The sequence below is a fragment of the Cygnus atratus genome, chromosome Z, assembly GCF_013377495.2.
Source record: "Cygnus atratus isolate AKBS03 ecotype Queensland, Australia chromosome Z, CAtr_DNAZoo_HiC_assembly, whole genome shotgun sequence".
NCBI lineage: Eukaryota > Metazoa > Chordata > Aves > Anseriformes > Anatidae > Cygnus > Cygnus atratus.
The window spans coordinates 76,947,197-76,960,797 of record NC_066396.1 but is presented as its reverse complement, the minus strand read 5'-3'; the positions used below and the strand labels follow the sequence as shown (position 1 = coordinate 76,960,797).

Here is a 13,601-nt window from a genome sequence, read left to right as displayed (position 1 = left end):
AAGTGGTTGTTGCCAGCAATATGCAGAGGAATCACAACCCCAGGGGGACAGCAGGGCATCCTCAGTCACATTTCATTCATGTGTGCTATGTGACAGGAGGTATGGTGGAGCACCATTGTGCCTGGGTGCACAAATGGTTTGACAAAATGTCTTTAAAAGTGAAAATTGCCTCATTAAATTTTCAGGCTTCTTCTGTAGAGAGAATTCATATTCTTTTTTGGAGGAGAGACTAAAGCTAACTCACATGACAACAATGCCAATCATCTGTGTGTTACTAGGTCCAGCTCCATGCCTCCATCCAAACCAGAGTTATTGATGCTCCTTTATCACCCTTGCAGTATTGCTCTCTTCTCCACAAACTGCTGCTCCCCCTTGCTCTTTGATGCCAGTTCATCACTGAATGCTAAGTCTGTGGTTCAAACTTGCCTGCATTGCGGACACTGGTGCTGGCAGTATTTTGTAGTAATCCTGTAGGCACTGGCTGGGGCCTGACTGGAGTCATAGAAGCACAGAATGGTATGGGTTGGAATGGACCTTAAAGACCATCTGGTTCCATCCCCCCATCACAGGCAAGGACACCTCCCACCAGGCCAGGTTGCCCGAAGCCCCATCCAGCCTGGCCCTGGCACTTGCAGGGATGCTGTTCCACCAGGGGCTCCTACCTGCATGGCCTACACCGCACAACTCAGGTGTAACGTACTCATGCTTTACCACAGAAGACCAGAGCACTGCCTCTGAATAATGTGGTCACCATAGAGACTTGCTTGATGCTTGACCCACCTGAAGAAGTGGGCACCAACTACCTCCAGTAATTCAGCACGGTTTGGGGCTAACTGGGCAGATTTAGGGCTGGTGTGGAGGAGGTGTATGAAGGAGGCTTGGATGATGAGGGAACTGAGCAGCTAACAGCAGCCACAGATCTGCTTCATATCAACGTATAACAAATTTTAAATTGCCTTTTTGTGGAAAAATTTTGTCATGCATGTTAAACTTCTTACTTTTTAAAAATAAGGAGGTCTTTCTCTAAGCAAAATACCTGAAATCAAATGCCCAGATTAGTGAATGAGCCAGATCAGGATTTTAATGGATAAAGCCTTTTCTTTGTCAAATACTTCGATCAAAACTAGAATTCTTCTGTGAGCTTCTGCCACAAACCACTTCTGGTAGCCTCAGAAAATGACCTCTGCATTACAAATTGCTCTCTGAATTTTTATGTGTAATAACTGACATCTTTTTATTTTTTATTTATTTTGTGATTTATTTGTTGGTAAACACAATCCTAAACCATTACAAGCTACTTATCAGACACTAGTTTTAACTTTTTAAATGTAACTATCTATTCTTACGTTGTCCAGGGTTGTAGGAATAAAGCAGTGAATGTCCACAATAATTTTCATTCAAGTATACTATTTTAATTAATATTTCTAAAGAGATAACATAAATTCAGTATATTAGATACAAAAGCAAATAAACTTTTCTATTTTTAAGGCGGTGAACTATCATAGAAAAATATTAGACCATTTATATTTTCCTATTTCATCTTTTTATGAAACGTGGAGAAAGCAAACTGCAAATATTTACAATGTCAAACTAATGGAAGTATAAATGATGAGCAACTTGTAATGCATGCAAAAGGAAGCCACGGTTTGCTGTGGGACTGTGGAAGAAAAACTGAATAATTCATTAGGATAGAATAAATAAGAATATCTCGGTGCAGCTGTTGCAGGTTTGTTTATTGATCTACCTGGCATAAGGTCCTAAAATGTTCATCACATAGTGTAAGCTAGAAAATGTAATATAGCTAAAGCACTGAACATGCCTTATTTCTGGTTTTGGGACTTAATTGTGCACCAGGGAAAAAAATCCCAAAGAGACAAACATGAAAACAAAAACAAACCTCAGGATTATGTAATGAAAAATAGAAATTGTAATTTTTCTAACACTGAAGACTGGACTAGTATGGCATGCTTATAACTGTAAAATTCTTACAAATAATCAACAGTACTGTAAATGTCAGTAAAACTGCCCTAGTGTTATGACCACTCAAACTGCCTCATTCTGTACTCCTTCCTACTAAGAAATATACCGGAGAGATGGTTTTACACAGATGGCTGTAAACTACACAGTATAATCAAGTCTCAAACAGTTCACGACAATTAAGACCAATGCTTTGAGTACCTCCCTGAAACATCACGGTCCACAACCAAAAAATGTCCAACATTAGTAAATTAAATTAATCTTTAGTAACTAGCATGAAAGAAAGAGCTGGCTCTCTTCTGGTTTAGACCTTTTTCTCCAGAAACCATTAGAACTGAGATTAATTAAGTAAATCACTCTGGATCACTTTCGTTACTGCCTCCACACGACCTTGTTTTTCTTGCCCCTCCATCATCACAAATAATTGCCTTTTGCCAGCCTCTGTTACATCATGGCATGGTAGCACTGTTCAGATCTTCTGGCCACCCTGTGAGCAGCTCTCTGGAATGGGACTTTGGAGGCTGCAGATCTCCAGACTCATTCCTGTGCTTCATCAGGCTCCTTTCTACTTCTCTTCATTAGCAAAGTTGTACAAAAATCACTCCTCCTAAAAAAGTGGTTACTTTGGAACTACTCCACAGGAATCAGCAGCATCTCGGAACGTAGTGTCTTCCTTTACATCTGTAAACATATAAGAAAGGTTTAGGTGCATTCATTGCTATGTCTGTAGCTCAGCGGATGAGGAGTTGCTCCGTGCCTGTTGTACCAGGGCTGGAGAGCTGTGCGCTGTCCCCCCATGTTCACTGAAGAATGAGTCTGGATTCCTCTGGTCTCATTGCTAAGTCACATTAAAAAAATAGAATTCAAATTATATTAAAAAATAACTACTGAGACAACCTGCAAGATGTTATCTTCAGGCATATTTTAGGTAAAGCCTTGTTCGAAGGTTTAATGGCATACAAAACCCTAACAATTACAATGTTAATTGTTTTCTCCCCCTGGAAAATCCTTATTTCATTTTCTTTTTCTTTTTTAACTGTTAAGGAATGCAATGAGGGATGATATTACAATAAAGTTCATCATTATTTGTGTCCTTTTAATGGGCTACTACTACTTCTTAGTCAAAGACTGCAGTGCAGGCTATTTTGGACATTTTAAGATGCTCAGGCTTTTAACATCATTGATTTTCTCCATCAGTGATGCTACTGTTGTTATTCCTCATCTAGAAATGTGGAAGTAAGTTCTACCATACTTCACTCAAACTGTTTCTGCACCTATTCAAGATTTTACTTGACATTGTTTTCTGCTGCATAGGTCAAACGAGTCAATTTTCACTTAGGAAACAGAACAAACCAAAACAGCAAACGCAAACAGAGCTTTCTCTTCTGTTTTTGGGAGTTATTCAGGCCACCTGCTTACCTTCCCCTGGCTGGGGTGCCAGAGAGTGCAACAGACCCAAGAGAAGTAGAGGAGATGTTGCAGGGAGTAGTGTGATTTTCCGTGCACATAAGCAACACCTTGCTTCAGTCCTACAAACGTCAGATGGTGGCCAAAGGAGGGCAATTGTTAGAGGATAGCCTTCTTCATTTGCTGGAGCTTTATCGGCTGGTTTGGTTGGTTTATGACAGCCTCTCACAAAAAGGTGTTGTGCTCCAAATGTCTTTGCTACTGCCAGCTCACCCGGCCAACTTTCTCTGTCAATCATGCTTACACAATATTTCAGCACGGGTCCTGCAGACAAGATAAAAACCTCTATCACAGGGTTTTCTGGTCAATCAAACTAGGCTTTCAGTCATCTCCAAAGTTTTTTAAAATGTAAACATTTTACTGATGAGTCCTAGACTTTTGTTTGAAAAGAACATGCAGCTTAGATGCTAGGTATGTTATTGGTAGTTGTTAAAACATTGATTCTAAAGCACAGTTTAAACCACTGAAATATCTGTGGTAATTAACTGAATATTTCCTTTCTGCTTTTAAAAAGGTCAGCCCGCCTTTGTGCCAGTTTTCAGATCTTTCCAGCATTATTCTTTAATTTCCTAGACAGTGTGCCAAACACCTGGAAATGAAATCAATTTCCAGATCGCATCTTTTGGATATCAAGCATGAGTGTACAGTGAAGTGATAAGTTAATAAACATAAGTCATTCATGTTCTGTAGGGCAGATATTGGCAGGCCATTAGTAAAGTGAGAGTGGCTCTCATTGCACTGTGCGCGCATGAGTACTTTCCCAAAAGATTGTAAGCCTTTATAGGTGATTCAGACTTATGCCATAACAGAAACGTATTGCAGGAAGGAAGACTGCTAGAAATTAAAAGTAATTGAAGTTCCAATACATGACAACAATAACAGTTTGGCTTCCCTTTTTGTGACGATCTCCTGCTTGTAAATTGCCAGAGGCAACATTCTTTACTTACTTATTCCAACTGAAGGATTTGAAAAGGTAACTAATTTCATCCTCTGCTTCACTTCTTAGAACGCGTTTTTTCTTTTCCCTTCCAAAAATGTAACCGGAATTCTTCTAATTTGTCATGGTGGTTATTTTGGGGGTTGGTAAAATCATGAACATTTCCAGCAGAATTGTGAACATTCCTTCCTTCTTGTACTGAACAGAATCCTGTTTTGAAGCTTGATATAATTCTAAAAGAGTATTACAGTCTGCTGAAATTATCTTTAAAATGCTTGGAAATTGCTTATAAAATGCATAGAATAGTTTCTTTGTGCTACACATATATCTTTGTGCATGCATGAAGACGTTAATACACATAATACAAGAAAAAGTGTGCAAGTTACATTTACATTCATATACATGCGGATAAATTCAGATGAAATATTTCTTAAAATCTAGTCAAGACCTATCTCATCAATACATATATGTATATGTCTGTGCAAACTCTAGCATTCCTCCCCTCAACATAGACCTGCCATATTAACAAATTACTATGCTTGTATAAAAGAAGACTAGACACTAAACAATTTTAATTTACCTTCAGATGAAACAATGACATTATGGCATATCCAGAGACATACTTTCTGCATTTTGGTTACAGCAGGTTTTGGGGCTTTTTTTCTTTCTTTCTTTCTTTCTTTCTTTCTTTTTTTTTTTTTTCTTTTTTTTTTTTTTTTGGTTTAATGCCTACCATGCAATGACAAAGGTTTATTTTCCCTTTGTTCTTTTCAGAGTGCTGCAGCAGCTCCCAGTCCAGTGCTAGGAAACATTCCCCCAGGAGATGGCATGCCAGTAGGTCCTGTACCACCGGGTTTTTTTCAGGTATTCAGAACAATTATGATTACAGGATTTTTAGGATAGAAAATCCTCAGTAATACTGTTTAAAAGTCTGTAGAAAAGGTCCTGTTTCTAAAATATGTCTCACTATATGGTGCATTACTTGAGAGTTATTTTTTAACAAAAGTAAATAGGTAGAAAGGAAGGGCTTTCTTTGACTGACAATTGTTCCATTTCTGAAATACTACAGCACAGCTGATTTCAGAATTTCCAGGATAAGAAATGGTAGCAACATATGAGTGGAGACTGAAAATGCTTGAATATACTTTTATGACAATTTCTTATGATAAAGTATTACAATTTCAGTGGAACTTAAGAACATTATTGGTCATGTCTAGCTCTGTGGTAAAGCCACAAGCCAAATTTTGAAGATGTTCAAGTTTCAATGGGAATTATACCCAGACTGTTAAGAATATTGCACTGAGCATCCTTCTGCATTGAAGATCTCAACACTAATGCCTATAAAACAAGCCAAGGATTTAGACTGTGCGTTGTTTCTAGTAAGTTTTGTCATAAGTGAATTAAAATAACCAGTTAGCACTTTGGACACTAACAGTGTGGAATCTGATGATGGACAAAGTGGCAGCTTGCTGGAAGGCCAACCTAAAAACTGTAGTCTGAGGCTGGACCACTCCTGTGAGTGAGCTCGCACCTCCACCTCACCAAAGCTCTGTTGCTTCTCTTCTCTCTGTCAGACTGTGGCTGTGCAGTAGTAGCAGCAAACAAGTCTCCCACTCTTAAATAACTAAAGAGCAGAGTTTTGCACCTTCCTGACTTGATCTCACAATGAGGAGGAAACTATTCAAATTTCCAGGATTGTGGTGTGGCAAGAAAATCATGATAGGAATCTTCTGTTCCATAAAAAGTAGGTGTTGAGATCCAGGTAGAGTTAAGTGTCTCATAGTCAAAAGCATATTTCATCTAGGGAAAAAAAAATAAAAAAAAATGGAGAGAAATGTTTTACTTCACAGCTCTATATTCTTTTAACCAAATGGTGACTATACAAAATTAGTAGGGTATCAGCAGTCTTTACTTTGTGTTTTTGACCTGTTCATGAGTGGCAACACTATTTGTATGGTGTTCCTTTTCCATAGTCGCAGGGGAAAAAAAACGCTTTATGCGATATTGATACCCACCTAAAGAGATCCTAAATCTGGCATGAGCATGTTATTCCCTTGATCAGCGCAAAAAATGAGGTGTGATTTTTAGTGCATGAATGATGTTTGTAAGTGAAGTATAAAATATCTTACTGTTGCCAGTGACAAAATCCTCAGGAGTTGGCAGAAGTGATTAATTGTTTTATTTCTGCTTTTCCTGTTTTGAGCAGGTGGTTAGGTAGAGTTTTTTAAACTTTTATTTATTTATTTATTTTCTTATTGTGCAAATATTTCTCTTTTTCTTATTTCAGCCACTCATTCCAGCCATAATGTAAAAATAATTAAATCTTAATGCTTTTTTTTTTTCTTTTGTTGTCTTTTAGGACAATTAGGAAGGGAAAGGGGCACAGATAGGACAATTATATGAAGAAGAGAGGAGAGAATAATAATTTTAAAGGTTTTGCAGGAGAAGGGTGTGGGTTTTTGTTTTTTTGTTTGTTTCAACCTAGAAACTCATGAAAAAACTTCTATCCATTCTAGGTCTTTAAAGATGTAAGAGAGACAAGGTGATAGAAAGTTAAGGTTAACATGAGTAAACTTTTCTTCTCTGTCAGTATCTGAATTTGGTTGGACATGGCACTAAAGGACATGTTTTAGTGATGGGACTCGGTAGGTCATGTCAATGGTGGGACTTGATGATTTGAAGGTCTTTTCCAACCTATTTTGGTCTTTTTCAACTTAGATAGGTCTTTTTCAACTTATTTGAGGCCCCACTGACAGCCTTGTCTTTTTCCAAGGCCTGGGTTTGAAAATAAACTGAGGAAAATCCATTTTCAATGTAATAGTTTGTGACATTAATCAGAGCTGTAATAACTCAGCAGGACATCTGGAGAACCTTCTGCAAGGCAGGTTCCGAGAGCTGATATGCACAGTCCAGTTTAGGCTCCTCTAGGCTTCACCATTACACCTCTTGTTGACTCTGTGCCATTGTGTATCTCTGTAATATGCAACACTTGAAACAAGTCCCTTAAAGGTTAGAGATGTACTTTCCTTGGCTGGATGTCTTAGTTAACAAAACAAGCATTTTTCAAGAGTTTATTAGTTTTCACTGTAGTCATCTGCTTATGAATGTACATAATGAAATTGCATGTCAGTAACAAAAACAACTATAAGTTTAATGGCAGATACATTGATGTGGTTGGGAGCAATCCCAACAAAGGGAGCTAAGCCAAAATGAAGTCAGTTACATAAGAGTGTGCGGAAACGCTGAGGTGTGTATAAAGCAAATATGTACAGACAGTCCATGACAAGGTGTTGTGGGGTTGGAGGGTGTGTTGTCAAGAAGCAGCTAGTATCTGGTTGTAATACCTTCAGAGCTGAATCTTACCAATGTCAACTTATATGAGGACAAGAAAATATATTGGCAGACATAGCCGTGTATGTGAACCTTGAAAAAATTGAAGAGCACCATCATCTGTTGCTGTAAAAAGCAGGTGAAAAGACAAGCAAGAAAGAGAAACTAACTGCTCGTCCAAACTTACTTCCTTCATAGATGCTTGCATCCTAGTACGTCTTTCACCAGAAAATCAGCTTCTGTATGGTCTTCTGCAATTTCACTGATCATGGCAGATCACAAGAATAAACCAAATTACAGAATACATGTTAATGTTAAATCTGTCTTTGAATACTGGCAAACTGCAGCCTCTTTTCTATGAACTTCTCTTTTCTACGGTCTTTTGTAAAGGAGGGACTGAATTTGCACCCAGACCTGCAACTCGCTTCTAGACCATGAAAGTGAACAATTTTGTTTTTCTTATGAGAGCTGGAAGATTATAGAAAAAGTGGGAGAATGGTACTTAACATCAGTATTTAGTTCACTAAAACTTTGCCCTACAAAAACATTATAACAACTTTTCTGCAACCTAAAATTTATCTGGAAGACCGTCCTGGGATGATAAAGCTGCCTTTCGTTGCTTTTGTGGAAATGTTTGGTTTGGTTTGGCCTAAGCTAAAGCTGTTGACGGCCAGTGCCTGTAATAATAATCCAGTACAATGGCATGGCACATGCTGGCAGATCAATATGGGAGCAGTGCGATTCTCAAGGAGAAACAGCTAACATCACTACTCTGCTCTTTGTAAAGTGAAGTTTTTGAGTGCATGTAGGCCACTACTGCTAACATTACTCAGCAGTCTCTGTAATTTTATGCCTGGTCATATGAGGTGGAGTTCTGAAGACAGCAGCTGAATCTGCATTGTACCTCTACGCTTGCATTTTTATATTTCTATTCAGGTTAGGATTAGAGATGAGCACTACAGTGCTGAATACCTTGAGGTGATACAGCAGAAGGAGAGTGGTAGAGTTGTGTACAGCTGTTACCATCAGCTGTACTTCCTTTTTTTTTTTTAATAAAGTGGTTTAAAATGTCAAAAATAAATCTGTGAAGTCAACAGGTTTATGTGATTTAGGATGTGTTTCAATTTAACCTACTGGTGTGCATGCATTTAAATATAATTTTTAATGTCAGGGGTATGTGGTTTTTTTTTTGTCTGCAGGGCCTCATCTTCCTTCAGTACTTAGAGTAGCTAATACTCTGGAAATAAATTGGGGTTATACAGTAACTGAATTTCTTCCTGCTTCATGAGCAGCAAAACTGAATATGTGGGACTACAGAAGGAACAAGGAAAATAGTGATGTCATACAAGATTCTTAAATCCCGAATAGGAGAATCTAAGGAAGTTTTAGAGCTGACTTTGTATCAGGCTGAAATAATGGGACTTAGGGTCAAGTGCAGTTCTGTGAGTGGGATGTCTGGAGGGTCAGCACTTCTGATAAGTCACTTTCTTAAATATGGAGCTTCAGAGAAGGTTGAGGGTTGGGAGTTAGAGTGCTGGACTGGATGTTATGTTAAACTAAGTGTGCAATTCATTTCTCGGGTACCCACATTTTCACTGGGTAACCTAGGTTATGTCATTTCAATTATTTTTTTTCATGTGTCTCCACCTATAAAAAGGAATATCATAAGGGAAAATCCTTTTAAAAGATTATGAATTGCTTGGGCAATAGAAATCATAAAGCTGTCTTAGGTTCCAGAAGGATAAGATGACTGTATATGTGTCTGAAATTCTCATCAAACTCCAATCCAAGTCTCGGAAATATATAATAAATTTGCCAGTGTTCCTTTCTACACCACCACCTGCAGGGAGCTAAGGTGTGAAGAAAGCAGTTAGCTACTATGTTAATAAAATAAAATCAAATCATTCAGGACGTTTTCCGTGCCATTTTTAAGCACCAAATTTAGTCGTCTTTGAGTTTCTTCTTGTGGCTATCCACAGATATCAATGCAACCTAGTCTTGTCTTCATCCTTGTTTTCGTAGTCCTGCCTGATACTGAAACACTAGGATTTATGGAGGACTGAAATAATAATATAGTAATTATTTATCTTCAGATACAGATACTGGAGAATTCACATAATGTCAGCAAAGTTTTACGTGGGTTATCGTGTAAGGTGAGGAAATTAATCCACTTGTGATCAAAAAGGATTAGGTCATAGCATTCAGAGATTTTAACATGCGATCACATTTCCAGTGCCTGGTCTGAGGACCACATTTCCCACTAAAGTTCCGTGCAGCACAGAAGTGTTGTTTTTGGAAGTTGTGTTGGATGCAGGCTTAGCACAACCTTTAAAGTATTCAGTGCTAGCCTTGCTCCACTTGTCCTGAGGACAAAGAGATAAGAAAAAATGCGTGTTTATACTTCCGTTTCATGGTATGGTATGCATTAAAAAATAACGGCATGAACATTTAGAAGTGTTGTGGAAATTTTGAAGTCCAGGTACACTTCCCTTCTATGCCACATGCCTGTGTACCCATTTGAAGTGTGAGAGCTGCATTCAAGTGCATACCAGTACTCCTCATGCAGTAAAGTGCTGGCCCATTTCCATCTCTCTCTTCATTGATCATTAAATCAGCTAAAATATTTGAGATATATTACATTTGTGTTTTCACAAAATACTTATTTGATCTTTGTTGTTAGTAATCAGCTTTACTAATCAGATAAACAGAAGCCAGAGGAAAGTTTTTGAGATTGTGCTAAGCATGGTGTTTCAATTTTTAAACAGCACGAAAAGTATTGATTGTGTAGGATTTTATTCACCTTTTAGTTACTTTTCCAGGTTTTAACACAGCTAAATATAGAGTTCTAGGTTCTAATCCAGTCAAATTCACTGTATTTCTCCAAGTTAGTGTCAACTAGCACTGCTGAAGATCTGAACCAGGTTACTTACTCTTGCAGTATGATTATGAAAAACGGTCAAATGCATATTTAATTAAATACCAGTTATCTTCACCTCTTTTATTACATGGTTGATCAAAAGTTTGTTATGTCTGCATCTGTGTAAAGAATCTTTCTTTTGTTTTAACGGCACTCAGCCAGAAAACAATATTGACTTTGTACTTCACCCGCCTGAGAGACATGGCTGAATAGTTAACTCATCAAGTGCTAACTGAGATGTGGAGGAAACAGGTTGTTTGATAATTCAAAGTTCACTTTTTTAATTTGGTAGATTAAAAAAATAATCTACCACTGACTGTAACTTTTTCACATGTACATATATATTAAAAAACATTACTTTTTTTGCATCCAACTAGTAAATATTTGTTCTAGTTGAGCTTACCATTAAACCTTATTTCCACTGTGCATATATTCTAAAGGAATTGTCATGTAGTTTGCTTCATTCACCAATTTGTGATAAGCAGATATACTCGGATAGGCATAGGAAAAATGTGACACCATGTTTGAAAAACAAATGTTACATATTGCTCTTATATAAAGGAAAAAAAAAAAAACACAAACCCAACCCACCAAATAATGTAAGGCTGTTGTGCCATCTAGTGGCAGTTGTTCATTCTCATCTGAGCTTAATAAATATTATTCTAAAATATTATTTTTAGCCTTGTTGTGCTTTAGTAGAGCTGACCTAATGCTTTAGGAGAGCTTTATTACAGTAAGGTACATGAGCAAAGTAACTCATTTCTCTTCCTGCCTAGCATTACTATTTGCCATTAAAAAATGATTTTAAATAATATTTAAGTAGTAAAAATAACCAAAGTAAGCTGGTGAATTAAAAATGAGTAACGCACAGCTCTTTGCTTTTCAGAATGTGAGTAGGAAATAATTTATGTGTAAAAATAAATTGTACTTTTTAAAGCCTCTGAGTAAGGCTATGAAACGTCTGTAGCTTTTCAGAGGTCAGTGTCCAGTGAGTTCTCCAAATAAATGCGGATGGCACCTTTACATCCCTCGGACTGGAAGGCATGTGGATGCCCAGCGAGCCCACCTACAGCCCTTGCAGGCACCCTGCCCGGGTGGTACCAGTCTCCTGCAAACAGCACTGTGGGCCTGGGGTCTGCTGGGTACCCAGTCCTCCATGTCAGCCCCTCCACACGCACAGAGCATCCTCCCAAACTGCTCGTTTGAGCAAGCATCCAGCAGCAAGAATATGAGGAGGGAGAAATCCTCCGGCATGCCTTCAGAGTGGCATTGGAGTGGCTCTGTTGTTGCTGTGAATTGTCCACCAAGGGGTCGTTGTTTGTGCAAGGAATGAAGATTCCTAATTCCAGCTGCTAAATTACGTGACTAGAACTAAAAGACACAGACACTGCTCAGACTGATCTTTGCAGGACCATAATGTGTTTCTACACAGATTAAAAAATGTCTTCTTTCTCTTCAAATGCCACTGAACTGTTTCAACTATCATCCTACCACAGTCCTCATGTAGTCTCCTGGTTTTCCAGGGCATTACCATGTTTTATTGCCCCTCTGAATTTTCCTTCAAACAGCCAGCCACACATAGTTAACATAGTTGTCTTTAATTGCTGGTGTTTGTGTTTTCCTCACTTTCATGGCACTGCCTGTCTGCTTGCCCTTCCTGAGAACAACTATAAACTTGTTCACATGAAACAACCTATGGGTGGTAGTTGGGAAATCCATGTTCTCCTTGATGCAAAATCTACAGCCTGCCCTCTCTTGGCTTGTGGTGAAAGATTGAACAAACCAGCTGTTTCGTATTTTTCAATTTTGAACCATGGATTCTCAAGGTCCTGGTAAATCCATGGCACAAATGAAACTGTAAGTGACACATGCAGGCCTTTATTTTTACTTGGGAAAGCAAGTAGCTATTTATTACTAGGATTGCACAAAGAAAGCCTCAAGTTTCTCTTGCAAAATCAAAATGTGCTGTACCTTTTCTTTTTCTTTTTCTTTTTTTAAACTAAAACATGCAAATCATTAACAACGAACTGGAGCATGACTAAAATTAGCTAGTTTTGCTACATGTTCACACCCATCCTAAACTCCAGTGAAACAAGTGAGATAATTGCAGGTGAAAAAGTGAAAAGTTGAAGCATTGGACCCCGAGTAGAGCAGATAGAGTGAAGAAGCATGGAAAATGTCACAGACTGCAATACGCTACTGTAAGCAAATGACTCATCATCAGGGCTGCAAATATAGGTTGTGAGTGAAGCTAGCAGCTCTGCTAGGCCTTGCAAAGCTTTGAAAATATGAAAGTGCATTTTAAAGGGGATTTTTTTTCATATGGGTCTATACAATTGATGTTAGTAAAAAAAAAAAAAGTTCTTGTATCTTTGCAATCTCTGATGCTTGTAAATGTATCCACCCACCCCAGTGCATGAAATTATGCATATGTCTCTACCTCTTTGCAGAATTGAGATATGTGCCTTTTTGCCCTTCTCAGTATCACATTGCATCTTAAAATATTTAAAAAATTAATTTGATTTCTTAGACTATGTGGGTGTGGTATAACATCTAAAACGATCTCCATGTAGTTTGTGTTTTTTCCTTCTTGTTCGTTCGTTTTCTCTAAATGCCAGAAAGAAAGTCAACTTCTAAAAAGATAGAGGTGTCTGACATCTGCTGGCTTTGATAATTCCATCCTGCAGTTGTGCTAATGGTTTTGCTGCTCGTAACTGCTAGAACAAATTAAAACTGCTCAGCTTGAGTAGCTAAATAAGCTTTGAGTCCACGCTTCCCCACCTCCCCGTCCACACGCACAATTTCAAGCAGCCGCAGACCCACCGCTAGCTGTGGAGTAGGGAGGGAAGGGAGGGAATTAAGCGTAAGTTATTTACCTCGGGGGTCTGCTCTGAACTTTTAGCATCTTGCCCTTAATGCCAGTTCTCTGTTCATGGGGTAAATGTCACGAATTTAAGGGGGCTGACCATCCAC

At 38.3% G+C, this 13,601-nt stretch overlaps 1 protein-coding gene across 2 annotated transcripts in view; it reads left to right on the top strand.

Annotated features, from left to right (window-relative positions):
* SSBP2 (single stranded DNA binding protein 2) overlaps positions 1–13,601 on the top strand; it is a 181,402-nt gene that overhangs the window by 120,394 nt on the left and 47,407 nt on the right. Inside the window, exon 5 of one of the 2 annotated variants that reach the window (XM_050716352.1) lies at positions 5,156–5,245. The exons of the other annotated variant lie outside the window; for it this stretch is intronic. Coding sequence (XP_050572309.1) covers positions 5,156–5,245 — 90 coding nt within the window. The remainder of the gene's footprint in view (positions 1–5,155; positions 5,246–13,601) is intronic. 2 annotated transcript variants of the gene reach the window in all.